Source organism: Daktulosphaira vitifoliae, unplaced genomic scaffold (assembly GCF_025091365.1).
Source record: "Daktulosphaira vitifoliae isolate Bord-2020 unplaced genomic scaffold, ASM2509136v1 Scaffold_5, whole genome shotgun sequence".
In the NCBI taxonomy this organism is placed as follows: domain Eukaryota; kingdom Metazoa; phylum Arthropoda; class Insecta; order Hemiptera; family Phylloxeridae; genus Daktulosphaira; species Daktulosphaira vitifoliae.
The window spans coordinates 29,883,825-29,905,360 of record NW_026099576.1 but is presented as its reverse complement, the minus strand read 5'-3'; the positions used below and the strand labels follow the sequence as shown (position 1 = coordinate 29,905,360).

At 26.7% G+C, this 21,536-nt stretch overlaps 1 protein-coding gene across 1 annotated transcript; it reads right to left on the bottom strand.

The window, feature by feature from the left end:
• Positions 1-3,060: 3,060 nt before the first annotated feature.
• Positions 3,061-21,154, bottom strand: LOC126908291 (uncharacterized). The gene is made up of 4 exons (XM_050690205.1): positions 21,123-21,154; positions 21,015-21,076; positions 19,179-20,019; positions 3,061-3,964 (listed from the first exon to the last, which is right to left on the bottom strand). The coding sequence occupies exons 1-4, from the start codon at positions 21,152-21,154 to the stop codon at positions 3,145-3,147; spliced, it is 1,755 nt and encodes a 584-aa protein (XP_050546162.1). The 3' UTR covers positions 3,061-3,144.
• Positions 21,155-21,536: the final 382 nt, after the last annotated feature.

The window sequence follows — 21,536 nt, the reverse complement described above, 5'->3', positions numbered from 1 at the left end:
TTTCAAAAATACTAACATCAATATATTCATTCAAATTTAATTGTAGTTCATTCTTTTGTTTTTTTTGACAATTTATGAATTGTCAATTTATGAACTTTATTTTTCATTTATTTTTTGAAAAATATTTAAATTTTCATCTTGTGACAATTTAAATATTTTAATAGCATCTAGACCAAGTAATAAATCATATGAAAAATTATTGTTTTTTATAACATATACATCTAAAACTTTTTCAATTTTATTAATTTTTAAATGTAAACGTGCCCGGCTATTGGTGAAATTTACTCCACTTATTGTTTTAAACAAACTATGATTTTCAAAAAATGTTGCTTTTAATTGGTTTATAATCTTGTGATTAACAAATGTAATATTTGAACCACTATCATAGATACCTTTTACTTTTTTGATTTATTAATTAATACGTTTAATGTTATAAGTGATGTACATTTTTCCGGGCGATTTAGTTTTTTTGGTTCTCTAGTTCAATGTCCAATAGTTCATCAATTTCACTTTGATTGACTTCGGATACATTAACATTTTTTTTTCCAAATATTGTAGCTTGTTCCAACAAAGTTGAAGTGGATGATAACGATTAGGTTTATTTAGAGCCTCACACATATAGCAATGCTTTTTTTCAGAAAATCCTTTTGGTGATACATTATACTTCTTGTCAACATTACTCTTTCCCTTCATAATTACATTATTATTATTGNTTGTCAACATTACTCTTTCCCTTTATAATTACATTATTATTATTGTAATTAGATTTCATCTTATCATCTTTTTTATATTGGTTTTTTTCTGAATCATACATTCTTATTTTATTCATTAATAAATCTGTACTTGTTATATCCTCCTTATCCAGTTTATCTTGTACACTTAGCGGTAAGCCTATAACAATAAAATTTGAAGATGAAAAAGATATTTGTGCGTATATTTATTTGAAAAATTCTTAATTTGTCAAAACGTAGTTGAAGAATCAAAAATATCTATTGGATGTAATTAACTTTATGAAAAAAAGTAATGGAGCTTTTCCGAACTTAGCCGTTGCTCCTAGGATTTTTTTATGAGTTCCAATAACTTATTATACTACAGAACGCAGAATAAATACAAGAAATTAAATTTGAGTGTTGAAAATTACGTAGTTTGTGGATTTTCCATAATACGCAAATGTAAATTTTGTAAATTCTATAAGTAGTGTTAAAATTATTTCTCCATCAAAAATTTTCACCAGAAGTTTTAAATGCCTAAAAGAAAGTACTATGTAAATTTGAAAAAATTTCGTTCAGTCACTTTTGTGTAATGAGATGATAAAGTTGGCTATTTTCATAAAACCTTGCATGTTCAAGACCGTAAAACGATACAAAAAAAATTATAAATCGATTCAAATATGATATGGATTAAAAAACCATTACCAAAAGTTTCTAAAAAAAAAAATTTTAATTAAAAATTTTTTGACCTTCACATTTTGTTATTAAAATACTGCAAAATTTAAATCAAAATTTCGATGTTCAAAAAAATTTAAAAACTTAAGAATAAAATTGAAGTACTATTTAATATGAGTAAAACAGTGTTCCACAGTCATAGCTTATTTGGATGTGAAGTTATAGGCTCTAGGACATAGGTTGTTTTTTCATATTTTTAATTATAAAAAATGCACTATCTGGTAAAAAACAATAAAAAAAAATAAAATTATTATTTTTGTTGTCAATGACTTTTAAGAAGTCTATGATATAAATTTCATAAATTTCTGAACTATACCTGGACACACATTAGGTGATTTTACATGGAATGACCCTTCTGCAAATGCATTTTAATTAATTTTGGGATTAATCCTTTTTTTGGGAAACATAAGAATTGTTTTTACAATTAACAAACTATTAACTTTTTTTATATATATTTATAAACACAATATAGTTCAGTTTTTTATTTTAGTTTTCGATTTATTATTAGTAAATTTATTTCTATTATAAAAAATATAGAAAAAATTGTACAATTTTTTTCTTATCAACAATAATTAAAAGGCGACTCTAAAAACGTCGGAACATTAAAATTCATCTAGCAAACCCACATCAAAACTGAAATTCAGCCTTGTTTAAAATTGAATACAAAAGGTTATAATCCTTATTTTAATTAGTCTTTTATTAATCTTAAATAAAAATGTCTTATTAAGATTAAACATTTTATTAATATTATTTTAATTGTAATTTNGTCTTATTAGGATTAAACATTTTATTAATATTATTTTAATTGTAATTTATTTTACTTGAAAGTAAAATATAATCAAATAATAAAATTAGAATTTCGATAATATGAAAATGCGAGAGTAATAAATATTAATTCTGATCTCCTATGGATCCCAGTCGTCAAATCGCTTAAAGAAGAAGATCTACATTCCTTACTGAATAACGTGCCCGTTAACAATAAGTTAGCGGTAATATTTACGCTAGCGTAACATTGTAAAAATAAAGTTTGCAAAATAACGCTAAATATGCCGCTGAGCTTTAACTTTCCGATAGTTTAACGTGATATTGTAAACAGCGACTACTAATGTTTCGCTTCAAAACATAAACCTGTAATTTTCACCAATTACAGAATGGCATAAGTAGCAGATAATGCAGCGTATTTAGAAATATTTTTAGCAATGGGCGTTTAGGGTTTTTTTCTAAGGCAGGTTTCAAAAGAAATTTTTTTCGTTCAACATTTCTCACAATATGTGATTTCTAAAAAATATTCCATAAATTGGGCTTTGTTTAATACGTTTAAAGCTGACTTAGTCGTCATCACCCCTCCCCTTATAATATAATCCTGATATGATGGCTATTAAATCCCTTAATACAAACATAATTATCTACTTGAACAGCAATCAAATTTAATTATTACTTTATAATGTCTTTTAAATTTGTGGTACTTTTAGTAATTTGAATGAATATTTACCTACATTAATTCAATTATAAAAAATTCAATGCCACTATTTTAGAAGACTTATCTTGAAAGTCTTCTATTCCTAAATAAATAGGTGTAGTGTATCTTTATTAGAACATTACACAATTTATTTGTATGCATATCTTAAAAGATAATTTTATTATTTCGTACATATTATATTGAACACTAATTATTATAAAAATGACAACAAAATTTTTATTAAATTTTATCAAACCCTAGATTTTTATATTCATTAATGACAAAATCTACACAAAACATATTTAATTCCTCACATGACTGTTGACAACTGTCATTATTTTTACTAATAGATGTTTCATCATTCTTTAAGACTGCTTTTTTAAAATTATAGGGTTTTTCATTATAAAAGCAGTGCTTATTATTAATTCGCTTTCCATTTGTTATCATTATTTTAAGAGAGGATATCACATACATCGCTTTATCATAATAGTTCGCTACAACTTCTTTAAAACATGGAATCTCCGGGTAAGCAAATATATTTTGTAAAAGGTTTTTTTCTTGAATCAAGTTTAATATGTTTTTTACTATGTCCTTTATAACAGATAAACAATAATACAATCCATTTCCATGCCAAATTGTTGCCTCTTCTAATTTATCCATTGCCGTGTTTAAACAATTTAAAAACACCTGAGAATTACTAATAGCCATGAAAAAATTTTTTATACAATCAATGAATTTAAGTGGATAATTTTGTACTTCCGTACAAAAATTATCTCTTGCACAAAATTTTACAGTTTCATGTAAATGTGAAGTGAATTTTTTTAACAAGTCAAAAAATCTACATCTTAATAGTAAAGTGAAATATTGCATTTTGAGACGAAAATTGTTATTATTTGCATAATCTCTAAGCACACGGTTTGCACTAAGTAATTGGTCATTATGCTTTATATATAAATTTTCCATAGTCTTCCAGTTACCCTCTTTAAGTAAAAAATTCAAATACATTATTCCTTTTTCTTGTGAAATAGGATCAAATGGAGGTACACATAAATATGTACATCTGCAAGATGTACATTTTTTATTAAAAAATAATCCTTCAAAATTGTACAGTTAAAAAAAAAAAATGTATAAAATTATCTTAGAAGTAAAATATTCTTACCATTAAAAATACATTTACCTCACATGAAAATTTTTGAAGAAAAATTAGTAATTTACAGATAGCAGATTTGAGAAATCAAATTTTTTATCGGATTTTAAATTAACAAAAATGTATAATTGTATTATAAGTCAATTAAAAAAAAACCCAGCACAGGGGGGTCGCGGCACAGTGGTGACGTGGTATAGATGGATTAAGTATAATGATATCTGACAGTGATTAAAATCACTATCAAAAAAAAACGCTTCGATGCAAATCTTTAGATAGTGTTTAATTTTAAAAAATTGGTGGACTATTCCAAAAGCTACATTATCTGCTAGTTCATTATTATTATCCTAATTAAGATAAAGTATGTAGAATGAAAAAGAGATTATTAAAAAATATTATTTCTCATAAAAAAATTGTATTGATCAATACACTTTTCAATATGTCATAGCATTATAAAGTTAAAAATTTAAAAAATAAAATCGAGAATTTTCACACAATAATAGCATTCGGTAGCCATTTTCACCGTGATGATAAAATAAAGTTCGAAATTTTTTTTTCGCATAATAAAGTAAATTACATTAGCTTTAGTTTAATATATATATAAAAGTGTCAGACTTTCCGGAACACTTTCAAAATTTAAGTTGAAAAAGTCAATTTTTTGTGAAAAAGTTGTCATTTTGAATCCCCCCCTGTAGGCAGGTCAAAAGTCAGATTTATAAAAAAAATATACCAAATGATAGGTAAAGACATCATGCATCTACAAAAAAAAGAATTATATTGATCCATACATCTTTCGAGAAGTTATAGCATTATAAAGTTAAAAATATAAAAAAGAATTTTTTTACAAAAATCGTATTTTTTTTATTAAGTTTAATGTCTGTTTTCACCATGAAGATAAAATAAAGTCCGAAATTTTTTTTTACCATTATAAAGTATATTACATTAGCTTTAATTTAAGATATATATAAAAGTGTCAGACCTTCCGGAACACTTTCAAAAGTTACGTTGAAAAAGTTCTACTTTCTATATGCATTTTTATGTTTTGAATCCCCCCTGTATTTAGGGAAATGGTCCGATTTAAAAAAACAGTATGTCGAATGAAAGATCTATATAAATACTACTTCTCATAAAAAAATTGTAATGATTCATACATTTTTCAAAAAGTTATAGCATAATAAAGTTAAAAATGGAAAATACAAAATCGAAAATTTTCACACAAAAATAGCATTCGGTAGCCATTTTCACCATGAAGATAAGATAAAGTCCGAAATTTNAAAAAAAAAAAAAAAAAACACATCTTAGTAAAACCAATACCTTCTCAGCTTCGCATCGAAGCTAATATTGGTTTAAATAAAATTCGCTTTGTATATATATAGATATATATTATTGTTCTTTCTGAAAGTACAAAAAATGTGTGATATGAGGTGTAGAACCTTAAATTAAAAAGTAAAAAGTAAAAATTAAATATTTATTAATTTACTTGTATAAAAGTGGATTTAGTATTTTTTCAAATCCAAGTTTTTCGTATTCATTTTGTATGGTGATGTTGCAAAATGAATCTAGCATCATTATCACAAAATCGAAAGTACTTAAATGAGGATTTTTTGATTTGAAATTTAAATATTCCTCTTTAAAAATCAAATTATAGTTAATTGGTACAGGGAGTACAGCTAAAATACAATTATTCTCTTCGCCATTTTCAGTCATATAATATAATTGTACAACGAATGTTTTAATATTTAAGAGTACTGTAGTCGCATTTTCAGGTATATAATTACCATTCTGATCAATATAAAATGATTGGTCAGATATTTTCATTATATTTATATTGTTATAGGCAAAATAAATTTCTTCTACCTTGACAAATGGGTTTCCAGAAATATTCGCATTCAACAATTTTATATCTAAATAACTCATAAACGTCATTACTTTATATAAATTATGAAACATAATCGTGGAGTTTTTCACTGCATATTCAATGCGTCGGTTGCAATTAATAAATTCTNACTGCATATTCAATGCGTCGGGTGCAATTAATAAATTCTTTTAATAAATTATCTGTTGAATATTTTTCACATTCTCTTATACTTAAAGTGACGATTTCAACATAATTTTTTAATATCTGAGTATATTTGTAGTTAAGTAAACGAACAACAATACTTAACATGTCAGTTATATTATTTTTGTCAATTTTTCGTGCAAATACTTTTCCTATTGTAAGATTCTTGTACTCATCTTGATTCAACTGCAGATTTTTCATTGAATTCCATCCTTCTTGGATACGAATATGCTCTAATACTGTAATAACATATTCTAAATATCTCGCTTTTACAGTTTTTGGATCTAAGGTCGATAAATATTCTAAATGTGTAAAATATATAAAAATAAAAATTCTGTACTGCATTTAAAATAATTCTGTGCTACTGAAACTTTTAATAGACAATAATAATCTTTCCGAAGAAATTAATAATTCTTTTTACTATTAAATTAACGATGTTCCAATATTTTATAGGTATTAAATAATTACCTTTCTAAAAATCACTTAAACTAGTAATTTTTTTTTTGTTGAAAACATTTTATAAAAATATATTGAACGATATAAATCATTTAATGATAGTACTCTTTATTATATTTTATTAATAAATAATACTGTTCTGTTTAATCATATATATTATTTGAAAAGTATTTTTAGAAATGATGATATTATAAATGTTTATTCTGAATAGTACTTGAACAACCTGTATTTTAACAATATTTTAGAGAAGTAAGGCAAACATAACAGATCTGACTAGATGAATTTACACAAATAGCATTACATACTTTACCATCTATCAAACTTAATATTAATTCATGTTTGCTTTAAACATTATATTATTTGTAGTAACTTTTTTATTAGATCATATATATCATTCATTTCTTTTTTTTTTTTTTTTTATGATTTCTGTTATTTATATTTTTAAATTCCGTATTATAGGTCGACAATATTTAGTCAACGTTGGCTTTTAATTTAATTATCTATTTTAGGTAATCGTGTATTCTATGACATACTTTCCATGGCTAATCAAACTCTTACAAAAGAAACTACACGTTTTTTCAGTTAACTTTCAATTGAAAGAAAAGAATCCTTGTACATTTCTAGATTATATTTTAGGAAATTAATGAGGGATAAAACGATCACCGCCTTTTTTGTTTTGCAAATTTATGAAAAATAGATATAATTCTTATCGAAATATTTTTACAGGTGTAATACTAAGTTTTTCATTATTTTATTCATTATTTAAACTTTGTACTAATATGTGCAAACAAATATATAATACCCTCAAACTTGATAACTATAAAAAGTTTGTTTGAATTATTCATGAACCGTTTAAAATATCTTTGACTTATTACCATTTTTTAGCTTACATACTTGATCCTAACTATTTGAATGATGGTTTGATTGAAGATCAACTGGATGAAACTTAGAATTATAACAATATTTATCATCCAAAAATAATCACCTTTCAAGGTCATGGATTTTCATTAAAAGACTTTTAAATTATTTTAAAGAAAATATTGTTGTTACTGTCAAGCCTCTTTCATGGTGTCTGACTTTAGAAAATAAAATTAGCCATAAAATTTTAGACTTAATAACACAGCTTTTTACAGCCAAAGAATCGTCAACTGGCTGTATAGAAAGGATTTTTTCGACATTCGGTCTTGTTCATATTAAACATTGGAACAGACTAGTTATCAAAGCTCGAATCAATGTTTAAATCTCAAAATAAAGTTAATAAGTGCATTATAATAATATATATAATTTGTGTTCTCGTGAAACTTATAAATTTTTTATACAATTGACTTATCAAATAATTTTAATGGTTAATTTGTTGTAAATTATTATATTATTGTGAAGTGAAAAAATATGATAATAAGTGTTAAGACTCATTAATGTATGTTAAGTGACATTTTATGTTCAGATTGTTTACTGTGTATTATTTTTTGTTAATAACATGTAATTTATTATTTGTTTTGTGTTTAATACGTTTTATTAAATTAAATTAGTAATTTTGTGTAAACAAGTAGATAAACACATTTAATTATTTACTTTGTAACATTTAAGCTCAAATTTCTTTAATAAAGATAATAGATTTTTAATAAGATTTAATAAAAATATATTTATTGTTTTAAATTATTTTTTATTTTACTTGTATTAATAAATAATAATCTTAATTCGGTCATCGGAATTGACGGCCGATTATAGAAAATGTATTGGAAATCGTGCGAAAAAAAGAGGCACGTTACGGAATTAGAACCTGCGACCCTATGCGTCATAGAGACAACCCTTCCCACTAGGTCACCGAGCACTTATAATCTAGACCAAGTTTACCATTAAAGTAATAATTACTTTATAAGTTTTCCGTAAAAATTACAACACTAAATTATTAAGTATCAATCACATATTATATTTGTTTCGTACGAGGCAGCTAGACCGTAGGACGACTAGTCGTGGCCCGTACTAGAATGCTGCGTGAAGGAATTTTTTTCTTAATTCTTTATAAATAAAAAAAAAAATTTACAACTCATTGGATTTCTATCTCATTTCGATTCAATAACTTCAACGAATATCAACGACCCCATACTATAGTCGCCCCTCGTAAGAAATCCAATATAATAATAAGAAATTTCTTATTCATATTACAATTAGTAAATTATATTTTTTTTTTTTTTGTGACTATCATTTATTTTCTCAGCTTTCACTTGATCTACTTTTTTCAACTATACGTCAAATTATTACAATTCGTATTCAGTTGAAGATATTATCCTCTATTTTGGCGCGATCTCTTACTACTAAAAGATCTTCGATAAACTTAAATAAAAACGTAAAAGACGAAAAAACAGATATGCGTATATTATATGTACGCGAGCGATGCGCTTTACAAAGGTAGATTGGTCGATTTTAAAATCGGACAACTATGCAGTCGCCGAACAACGATAAGATAAAAAACAACAATAGCTACACTTATTGTATAGGCTTAAACACACCATCCGCCATGAAATATTTGTTTCAAAGTAAAGAGATAACAAAAAACAACTATAATCTAAGAACAAATTTCGCAACAACTAAATACGTAAAAAGTAATACATAAATACAAAAAAAAATTAACACACAAATAATCAGTAGAAACAAATCATTATGGAAAAATTAATAATTAATCTCACACAGGATATGACACACATATGTATATTACAATAACTACGAATTATAAGAAATTAAAATAAATTACAAACTGGCTACAAACTGTTGCCTTCAAAAGGTAACCGATATAATAACCTTACCGCTCGTGAAAACTCGCCGACGTTAGTTCGGACCTTTGCTGATCGTGCCACGTTGTCATCGTCACAGTGTAATTCCATTACACGCCCAGCTTGCCATTTTAGTGGTGGCAAATTTGTCTCTTTTACCAACACAAAAGTTCCAATTTGTAACTTAGGCCCTTTCGTGCTGGACCATTTGGTTCTTTCCTGTAGTTGAGTTAAATACTCTTGATGCCACCGTTTCCAAAGTACTTGGGTGTAATGGGAGACTATTTTCCACCTATTTAAGTGAGTAATAGGCGTGGTCGTCTCATCTTTTTCCGGTATGGCAATCATATCGCCAATTAAAAAATGACCTAGCGTGAGGTAAGTTAGATCAGCCGGATCAGAAGATACTGGAGTTATTGGTCGCGAGTTAAGTACAGCTTCCACTCTGGTCAGTACAGTTAATAATTCTTCGTACGTGAGACGATCCTCTCCCAAAAGCGATATAACAAACTTTTCATGCTTTTGACCACAGCCTCCTAAAGCCCACCGAAATGCGGTGCACGGGGTGGTATAAATCGCCACTCAATTCCTTTTTCCGCTAGATGAGAGAAAACGGATCGCTGATGTTCTGGAGACTGGAAAAGTGTGTACATCTCCTTTAAATGCCGACGCATGCCCACAAAATTTCTGGCGTTATCATTGTAAATTATTGAACTTTTGCTACGTCGATCAAAAAATCTGTTCAACGCTTGTAAAAACGTCTTCGTTGACAAATCGCTCACGAGTTTGATATGTATCGCCTTTGTCGCGAAACATACAAATATGCTAATGTATCCTTTGTAACATGATGCCTTACGACGCAAGCTCGTTCTTATCATGACTGGACCCTCGAAATCTACACCACATATGACAAATGCTCTTCCTTACTGTACCCGTGAACCAGGCAGACTTCCCATGATCGGTTGTACTATATGAGGTTTCAGTTTAAAACAATTAACGCAATTGTGTACTATAGCACGAGCCAAACTTCGCGCTTTTAAGGGCCAGTAGCGCTGCCTAATAGAGGCCACCAAGGCTTGAGGTCCACTGTGCATCAAATCCGTGTGTTCTTTACGGAATAATAATTTTGTGTAAAAATCCGGCAATACAATTTGATGTCTCTGATTGTCATTTAACGCCATAGCGTATTTTAATTGTCCTCCGACGCGTATAATATTATCCCCATCAATATATGGACTAAGACGCAATAGTTTACTTTTCTTTGACACATTCGCATTTGCACTTTTTAACTCTCTCAATTCTTGCCGAAAATGTGCGCGTTGAATTATTTTGATGATTGTCGTATTTGCCCTATCTAGTTCGTTTATCGTTAACGGCCCATTATTTTTATCACCTACTGCTCGATTCATGTCATACCGACAGCGTAGATAATACGACGTCACTCTGATGATAAATAATAACAACGACGATAACAATGAATAACATTTATCATACGCTACGCATGCGACAGTCGTAATTCTTGTTTCGCCCGTATTTTTGGCTTCTGGTATATTGTTTGTATTATTGTATTGTACACATGACTTCGGCCATTTCTCGTACTCCTCCTTCAAACAATGNGGCCATTTCTCGTACTCCTCCTTCAACCAATTGGGACCGTTCCACCACAACGCGTTAATTCGCAATTCGTTTGGAGTACAACCACGTGATATTAAATCAGCAGGATTGTTCTCCGAGCGGACATGACGCCAATCATTAATGGACGTTTTGTCTTGTATTTTACCAACACGATGCGCCACGAACGTTTTCCATTTAGCAGATGGAGATGAAATCCAACCGAGGGCTACGCTCGAATCGGTCCAATAAAATTGTCGCTCAAATTTGCATTTCAACTTCGGCACTATTCCGTTTACCATTCGTGCTAATAATAAGGCTGCGCACAATTCTAGTCGAGGTAGCGATATATCGTTTTTATGGGCGTGACCTTGGACTTGGCTAAACGCAACTNATCCAACCGAGGGCTACGCTCGAATCGGTCCAATAAAATTGTCGCTCAAATTTGCATTTCAACTTCGGCACTATTCCGTTTACTATTGGTGCTAATAATAGGGCTGCGCACAATTCTAGTCGAGGCAGCGATTTATGGTTTTTGTGGGCGCGACCTTGGACTTGGCTTGTAGTAAACGCACCGTGTGATGACCGTTTTCGTCCGTACTTCTAATGTAAACACATGCGTTCTGATAGATGAATCGGCAAACCCGTGTAGCTGTAATTTAACGATTTTATTTTCACATAGGATATATCTTGGAATACTGAACTTATTCAATGTTGTTAATTGTGCACTATAATTACGCCGTTCTACAGCGACTTCCGCCGAAACGGGTTCGTCCCAACTGAGAGGAATGCACCACAAACGTTGCATGATAATTTTTGCAACAACTAACACCGGTCCGAGCAAACCAAGGGGATCAAAAATTGTGGCTATATTCGATAAAATTGTTTGCTTTGTTATATCGTTATTATTTATTATGTTTTCAATTACTGTATATTTAAATGAATCCGATGATGGATCCCAACACAGGCCTAGCTAATTGGATTTTTATGACATCGATATTAGCAGGTACACAGCATTGTTATTATCAATGATAGTAAGGTACATTGTTGTGAGTTTATAAATACACTAACTGACAATACAAAAAGTATATCTATTGATAGTCATAATTGATAATAAACAATGCGTTACTGTAATAGCAATATCATAAAAAACCAATTAGCTACCTGTATTTGTAATCCCTTGTGTATTATACCTATATATTAACTCAAAAAATTGAAACTTTAAATGTTTATATCTAATAAACAAATTAAGTTTTATTAAAAATTCAAATGCCATTTTTTATTGAATTAAAAACTCAAACAATTTATTAAATTAAAAATATGTGTTACCTTTTAAAAAAACAAAGCTGACACCCTTACCAGGCATAAGGGATGAACTTAAAAAGTATTACATAGTTAATATTTCAAGAATAATGTGTAACTAAAGATAGTAATAAAAAAAATTTTTTTAATTATTATTATTCTATAAGTAATTCAGTGAGTTATGATAAAAAAATCACCCTGTATAGTACAAACTTTAATAGTATATTGTCGCGAAGTTTAATAAAAAAATGTATGTTGTGTGATCGCCATCTTCTCAAAAATTGATTGAAGTATATTAATCATTATAATCATTCGTCAGATAAATTGGACATTTTTTAATTATTACATATTTTTATATAATAAATAAAATGTAACAAAATAAAATACACATATACAAAATAATAAATAAACTAATAAGGAGGTGATTTAATAACTTTAATATTATTCTCTTTACCATATGTTCTAAATATCCAATTATTAAATGGAGTCCTATTTTCGGCCATCCACTCTATTAATAGTTCCAAATAAGCAAAAATATTTTTGAAAAGTATAAACATTAGACTTCCAATATTAGTTTTACTTCTATTCCACGGCCCCTCTGCTAGTGGTAAGGGGCGACTAATAAGATTGCGTCAGGTTGATAACCAATGTAAAATTTGGTCAAAAAATATGAGGAGTCCTGAACTGAACTTAGGCGGATTGTCTTATAATGGGTATATACGGTGACAACAGGTGAGAGGAAATAAAGTAGTTAGTGATGGAGAAGGCCTAATATATAAAGTATTTGTTACCAGCCAGACAACTTGTTTAGTAGCTGTTTCATAATTCATGTGCACAGTTCTATCCAGCGTTTGCAGTGATAATGTTGTAGGAGATATTCCTACATATGTTGGAACATTCCACAACTTAGGTACTTAGACTTTAAAGAGCGATATAGCAAAATACAGTAAAATAATAAAAGAGATAGAACAGGGCTTTTTGAAATACCCCTTGGATTATATGAAACCAGTTCTTTAAAATAAAATTTCCTATAAAGTGGAAATTACTACACGTAAAGAATGGAATACTATCCACCTGACTGTGAAAGGAGGATTTATAATATATACAGGTGGATCCAAAAAATCAGGAAAGGTGGATACTCCGCATTTAGGGTCTTGAGCTTCGAATAAATGCCAGTATATCTTTGGGCATAACACCCTCTGTTTTCCAAGCAGAGGTGATGGTGATACTGGTAGGAACTCAGAACCTACTGGAATACAATTTTGGGAAGATAACTATCTTAAGTGATAGTCAAGCGGCTCTACAATCACTCTGTAACGATCAGGCGAATTCAAAGCATATTTAGGCATTGGAGGTATCGGAATTATCATTGGGCAGGAAGTGTAAAGTAGAAGAGAAATTTAATTACTACATTATAAGGTCTTTTAACTTTTTCGTACTTACAGATATTAGAATGAATATATTAATTTAATTATAAAAATCTCAATGCCAATATTTTAGAAGACTTTCTTAACTGGTAGATATTTAGTTTTGTAATTTCAACTTAAGATAATATTGAGAAAAGATGAAGAGTGATATAAACTTTACTAAAAATCTGTTTTTACCATTACACAGAGAAAATAACAATTATTGTTCTGTGTTGCGCGTTCTTTTCACCTATATTTAAAAATTATATTACCTTAAATAGAAATAATTAAAAAATTTTCTATACATTTCAATACTCAAATTAAATATTCATAATACATAACACTTAGGTATACTTTTATACCTAATTTGAAATTCATATCACAATTTAAAGTGAAATTTTTGAACAAAAAGTAATAATTTACAGTTAGCAGATTTGAGAATTCTAATTTTAAATCGGACTTTCAATGTACAAAAATAAATCATTTTATTATAAGTAAATTAAAATAATATTGGTTTGAATAAAATTCGTTTTGAATATATATAGATATATATTTTTGTCCTTTTTGAAAGAAGAAAAAATATGTGATGTGAAGTGTTAAACCTAAATTATGTATAAATTAATGTTTATAACATTTTTTTTGTGAATTAGTTCTGGGTTATTCCAAGTGAAATTACCTAATGTGTGTGCTGGTATAGTTCAGAAATTTATATCATAGACTTCTTAAAAGTCATTGACAACAAAAATAATATTTTTTTTTTTTTTTTTATTGTTTTTTTACCAGATAATGCATTTTTTATAATTAAAATCATGAAAAAACAGCCTATGTTCTAGAGCCTATAACTTCACATCCAAATAAGCTATCACTGTGGAACTAACACTGTTTTACTCATATTAAATATTACTTCAATTTTATTCTTAAGTTTATAAATTTTGAATTTTTTTAAACATCGAAATTTTGATTTAAATTTTTTTTGTATCGTTTTACGGTCTTTCACATGCAAGGTTTGCTGAAAATAGCCAACTTTATCATCTCATTACACAAAAGTGACTGAACGAATTTTTTTCAAATTTACATAGTACTTTCCTTTAGGCATTTAATACTTGTGGTGAAAATTTTTGATGAAGAAATAATTTTAACACTACTTATAGAATTTACAAAATTTACAATTTGCGTATTATGGCAAAACCACAAACTACGTAATTTTCAACACTCAATTTTAATTTCTTGTATTTGTTCTGCGTTCTGTAGTATATTAAGTTATTGGAACTCATAAAAAAATCCTAGGAGCAACGGCTAAGTTCAGAAAAGCTCCATTACTTTTCTTCATAAAATTAATTACATCCAATAGATATTGTTGATTCTTCGATTACTATGCTGTAGTATATATACTTTATAACAAATAAGGATTTCTATTGTAAAAATCTCCGAATTTAATGAATTAGTGTGATTTTTAATTAGCGGATCATGTGTAGTATATAATATTTCATCTAACGCATCAATTATTTCTTGAATGTGACATGAAACACTACTTATAGAGTTTCAAAATTTATCATTTACATATTATGGAAATGTCATAAACTACGTAATTTTCAACATTTAATTTTTTGCATTTATTCTATACGAAAATAAAATACTACATACCATTGTAAGCAACTAATTTTTAATTCGTAATTTTTTCAAAAATGTGTTATATTGTTGAGTGTATTATAGAATAATTTTTATTATAAATTTCCTTATAATTTATTCTACATTATAATTGAAATCTATTTATATATTATATATAAATATAAGTTTTATATCTGTTTACATGATACCTAATTATTATCAAATACAATAATATATAAAGTTATACAATAATAGGTTAGTTATTAAAAACAAAAAATTATTAGATCTAAATATATGGACTTGGTATTTGAAAAGCTTGAGGATTTATCCATGTTTGCAATTTAACCATATAACCTGGAAGGTCACTTAGCACAAATTTTGAAAACCTACACTGGAAAAACATCTTCCTATGTAAAAAACTCAACTAATTTTGTGGAAAAATTGCAACAAACCAATTGGAAAGACGGAGACATTCTGGTCAGCTTCGACGTAGTCTCGTTATTCACAATGGTACCAGTAAAGGACACACTGAAGATCATAAAAGAACAACAATGATTAGACGAAAAACTATATAGTTTACTGAAATTGTGCACCAAAACAATGCAAACATGAATAAATCCTCAAGTTTTTCAAGTAATATGACAATCCATGAAAGTTTCAACATATTCATAATATGAACTTGGTATTACATCTTCAATCTGAAGATGAAAAAGATATTTGTGCGTATATTTATTTGAAAAATTCTTAATTTGTATTTTTAATTTTAATTGTAAATTTTGTAAATTCTATAAGTAGTGTTAAAATTATTTCTCCATCATAAAATTTTCACCAGACGTTTTAAATGCCTAAAGGAATGTACTATGTAAATTTGAAAAAAATTCGTTCAGTCACTTTTGTGTAATGAGATAATAAAGTTGGCTATTTTCAGCAAACCTTGCATGTTCAAGACCGTAAAACGATACAAAAAAAATTATAAATCGATTCAAATATGATATGGATTTTAATTATAAAAAATGCACTATCTGGTAAAAAAACAATAAAAAAAAAAAAAATTTATTATTTTTGTTGTCAATGACTTTTAAGAAGTCTATGATATAAATTTCTGAACTATACCAGCACACACATTAGGGGATTTTACATGGAATGACCCTTCTGCAAATGCATTTCAATTAATTTTGGGATTAATCCTTTTTTTTGGAAAAACAAAAGAATTGTTTTTACAATTAACAAACTATTAACTTTTTAATATTAACTATTAATATTAAATTATTATAAAAATGAGCATTCAAACAAATAATACAAAGGGATTTTTTTATAAAAATAATATAAAGGCTTTAGTTTACTTTATTATACTCATTTTTTATATATATTTATAAAAACAATATAGTTCAGTTTTTTATTTTAGTTTTCGATTTATTATTAGTAATGATCATATTACTTTTACTCATGATAAATACAACCTTTGCCATCTATTAAAAACAATAATTTAAGAAATTTATTTTATTGTAGAAAACATAGAAAAAATTATACATTTTTTTTCTTATCAACAATAATTAAAAGGCGATTCTAAAAACGTCGGAACACTAAAATTCATTTAACAAATTACAATAAGTTAGCGGTATTATTTACGCTAGCGTAACATTGTAAAATAAAGTTGGAAACTAAACGCAAAATATGCCGCTAATCTATCGAAAACTATTATAAAGAGTGACTCAGAGAGACAAAGCCAACCTCAAAATCTGAAATTCAGCCTTGTTTAAAAATGAATGCAAAAGGTTTTAATCCTTATTTTAGTTAGTCTTTAATTAATCTAAAATAAAAATCTCTTATTAGGATTAAACATTTTATTAATATTATTTTNTAGTCTTTAATTAATCTTAAATAAAAATCTCTTATTAGGATTAAACATTTTATTAATATTATTTTAATTGTAATTTATTTTACTTGAAAGTAAAATATAATCAAATAATAAAATTAGAATTTCGATAATATGAAAATGCGAGAGTAATAAATATTAATTCTGATCTCCTATGGATCCCAGTCGTCAAATCGCTTAAAGAAGAAGATCTACATTCCTTACTGAATAACGTGCCCGTTAACAATAAGTTAGCGGTAATATTTACGCTAGCGTAACATTGTAAAAATAAAGTTTGCAAAATAACGCTAAATATGCCGCTGAGCTTTAACTTTCCGATAGTTTAACGTGATATTGTAAAAAACGACTATTAATGTTTCACTTCAAAGCATAAACCTGTAATTTTCACCAATTACAGAATGGCATAAGTAGCAGATAATGCAGCGTATTTAGAAATATTTTTAGCAATGGGACTTTAGGGTTTTTTTCTAAGGTAGGTTTCAAAAGAAATTTTTTTCGTTCAACATTTCTCACAATATGTGATTTCTAAAAAATATTCCATTAATAATTTGAATGAATATTTACCTACATTAATTCAATTATAAAAAATTCAATGCCAATATTTTAGAAGACTTACCTTGAAAGTCTTCTATTCCTAAATAAATAGGAGTAGTGTATCTTTATTAGAACATTACACAATTTATTTGTATGCATATCTTAATAAATAATTTTATTATTTCGTACATATTATATTGAACACTAATTATTATAAAAATGACAACAAAATTTTTATTATATTTTATCAAAACCTAGATTTTTATATTCATTATTGACAAAATCTTCACAAAACATATTTAATTCCTCACAAGCCTGTTGACAACTGTCATTATTTTTACTAATAGATGTTTCATCATTCTTAAAGACTGCTTTTTTAAAATTATAGGGTTTTTCATAATAAAAGCAGTGCTTATTATTAATTCGCTTTGCATTTGTTATAATTATTTTAAAAGAGTATATCACATAGATCACGTCATCATAATAGTTCGCTACAACTTCTTTAAAACATGGAATCTCCGGGTTAGCAAATAGATTTTGTAACAGGTTTTTTTCTTGAATCAAGTCAAGTATGTTTTCTACTATGTTCCTTATAACCGATAAACAATAATAAAATCCATTTCCATGCCAAATTGTTGCCTCTTCTAATTTATCCATTGCCGTGTTTAAACAATTTAAAAACACCTGAGAATTACTAATAGCCATGAAAAATTTTTTTACATAATTAGTGAATTTAAGTGAATTATTTTGTACTTCCGTACAAAAATTATCTCTTGCACAAAATTTTACAGTTTCATGTAAATGTGAAGTGAACTTTTTTAACAATNTTCATGTAAATGTGAAGTGAATTTTTTTAACAAGTCAAAAAATCTACATCTTAATAGTAAAGTGAAATATTGCATTTTGAGACGAAAATTGTTATTATTTGCATAATCTCTAAGCACACGGTTTGCACTAAGTAATTGGTCATTATGCTTTATATATAAATTTTCCATAGTCTTCNTGGTCATTATGCTTTATATATAAATTTTCCACAGTCTTCCAGTTACCCTCTTTAAGTAAAAAATTCAAATACATTATTCCTTTTTCTTGTGAAATAGGATCAAATGGAGGTACACATAAAGATGTACATCTGCAAGATGTACATTTTTTATTAAAAAATAATCCTTCAAAATTGTACAGTTAAAAAAAAATATATAAAAAATTATCTTAGAAGTAAAATATTCTTACCATTAAAAATACATTTACCTCACATGTAAATTTTTGAAGAAAAAATAATAATAATTTACAGATAGTCGATTTGAGAAATCAAAATTTTAACGGATTTTAAATTAACAAATAGGTATAATTGTATTATAAGACAATTAAAAAAATATTGGTTTAAATAAAATTCGTTTTGAATATATATAGATATATATTATTGTTCTTTCTGAAAGTACAAAAAATGTGTGTACTGAGGTGTAGAACCTTAAATTAAAAAGTAAAAATTAAATATATATTAATTTACTTGTATAAAAGAGGATTTAGTATTTTTTCAAATCCAAGGTTTTCGTATTCATTTTGTATGGTGATGTTGCAAAATGAATCAAGCATCATTATCACAAAATCGAAAGTACTTAAATGAGGATTTAGTGATTTGAAATTTAAATATTCCTCTTTAAAAAACAAATTATAGTTAATTGGTACTGGAAGTTCAGCTAAAATACAATTATTCTCTTCGCCATTTTCAGTCATAAAATATAAATGTTCAACGAATGTTTTAATATTTAATAGTACTGAAGTCGCATTTTCAGGTATATAATTACCATACTGATCAATATAAAATGATTGGTCTGATATTTCCATTATATTTATATAGTTATAGGCAAAATAAATTTCTTCTACCTTGACAAATGGGTTTCCAGAAATATTCGCATTCAACCATTTTATATCTAAATAACTCATAAACGTCATTACTTGATATAAATTATCAAACATAATTTTGGAATTTTTCACTGCATATTCAATGCGTCGGGTGCAATCAATAAATTCTTTTAATAAATTATCCGTTGAATATTTTTCACATTCTCTTATACTTAAAGTGACGATTTCAACATAATTTTTTAATATCTGAGTATATTTGTAGTTAAGTAAACCAACAACAATACTTAACATGTCAGTTATATTCATTTTGTCTATTTTTTGTGCAAATACTTTTTTTATTGTAACATTCTTGTACTCATCATGATTCAACTGCAGATGTTTCATTGAATTCCATCCTTCTTGGATACGAATATGCTCTACTACTGTAATAACATATTCTAAATATCTCGTTTTTACAGTTTTTGGATCTAAGGTCGATAAATACCCTAAATGTGTAAAATATATAAAAATAAAAATTCTGTACTGCATTTAAAATAAATCTGTGCTACTGAAACTTTTAATAGACAATAATAATTTATTTATGGACAATTTTCTTTCTTTTCGAAGAAATTAATAATTCTTTTTACTATTAAATTAACGATGTTTCAATATTTTATAGATATTAAATAATTACTTTTTTCTAAAAATTACTTAAACTAGTAATTTTTGTTTTGTTTAAATCATTTTATAAAAATAAATTAAACGATATAAATAATTTAATGATAGTACGGTTTAATATATTTTATTAATAAAAAATAATGTTCAGTTTAATCATACATATTGTTTGTGAAGTATTATTAGAAATGATGATATTATAAACATTTATGCTAAATAATATCTTAGCAACCTGTAATTAAATAATATTTTATAAAATAGAGGCTATTATATTAAAAAATATTATTTTTAAATTTTTATTCAGCATTAAAAATACTGAACATTTTTAAGCTATGGTAATATTTTAATTTTGGGATTAATCCTTTTTTTTGGAAAAACATAAGAATCGTTTTTACAATTAACACACTATTAACTTTTTAATATTAACTATTAAATTATTATAAAAATGAGCACTCAAATAAATAATACAAAGGGATTCTTTTATAAAAATAATATAAAGGCTTTAGTTTACTTTATTATACTCATTTTTTATATATATTTATAAAAACAATATAGTTCAGTTTTTTATTTTAGTGTTCGAATTATTATTAGTAATGATCATATTACGTTTACTCGTGATAAATACAATCTTTGCAATCTATAATAAACAATAATTTAAGAAATTTAATTCTATTGTAGAAAATATAGAAAAAATTGTAGATTTTTTTTTATTTAAAAGTCGTAATAACTAACCCGTTTTAATAAATTATTTGCATATTTATTTATCTGTTAGTAGCATATTGATAAACCAAATAAATTTAAAAAGAAAATCGATGCATGGTATTACCATAGTTAGATGTACCGTTCTCCTTAGTCGTGGAACACAGTCCTATTTGTTCCTTGAATTTCCTCTGAATTAATTTTTTTTGTTTTTAATATTGTTGTCACATCTTACTTGCCATATTTCAAAATCCAAATAACAGGCATTTAAGAAATATTATCCAGATGTGTAATGTTAGTTATGTGTCACTTATTCAGTAGGGCGTTTCCGTACAGTAACATTATCATTCAATTACATTCATTTAAGAGAAGTAAGGCAAACATTACAGATCTGGCTAGATGAATTTACAAAAATAGCATTACATACTTTACCATCTATCAAACTTAATATTAATTCATGTTTGCTTTAAACATTATATTATTTTTAGTAACTTTTTTATTTGATCATATATATCATTTATTTCTTTTTTTTTTTTATGATTTCTGTTATTTATATTTTTAAATGCCGTCTTATAGGTCGACAATATTTAGTCAACGTTGACTTTTAATTTAATTATCTATTTTAAGTAATCGTGTATTCTATGGCATA

Excerpts from the sequence above, each read along its gene's own strand:
- LOC126908291 (XM_050690205.1), bottom strand. The coding sequence starts at position 21,154 with ATGCCTGTTATTTGGATTTTGAAATATGGCAA. Across the intron at positions 20,020-21,014 it reads GAACGGTACATCTAACTATG|GGTATTTATCGACCTTAGAT; the intron begins GTAATACCATGC and ends TTACACATTTAG. Across the intron at positions 3,965-19,178 it reads CTAAATCCTCTTTTATACAA|ATGTACATATTTATGTGTAC; the intron begins GTAAATTAATAT and ends TACATCTTGCAG.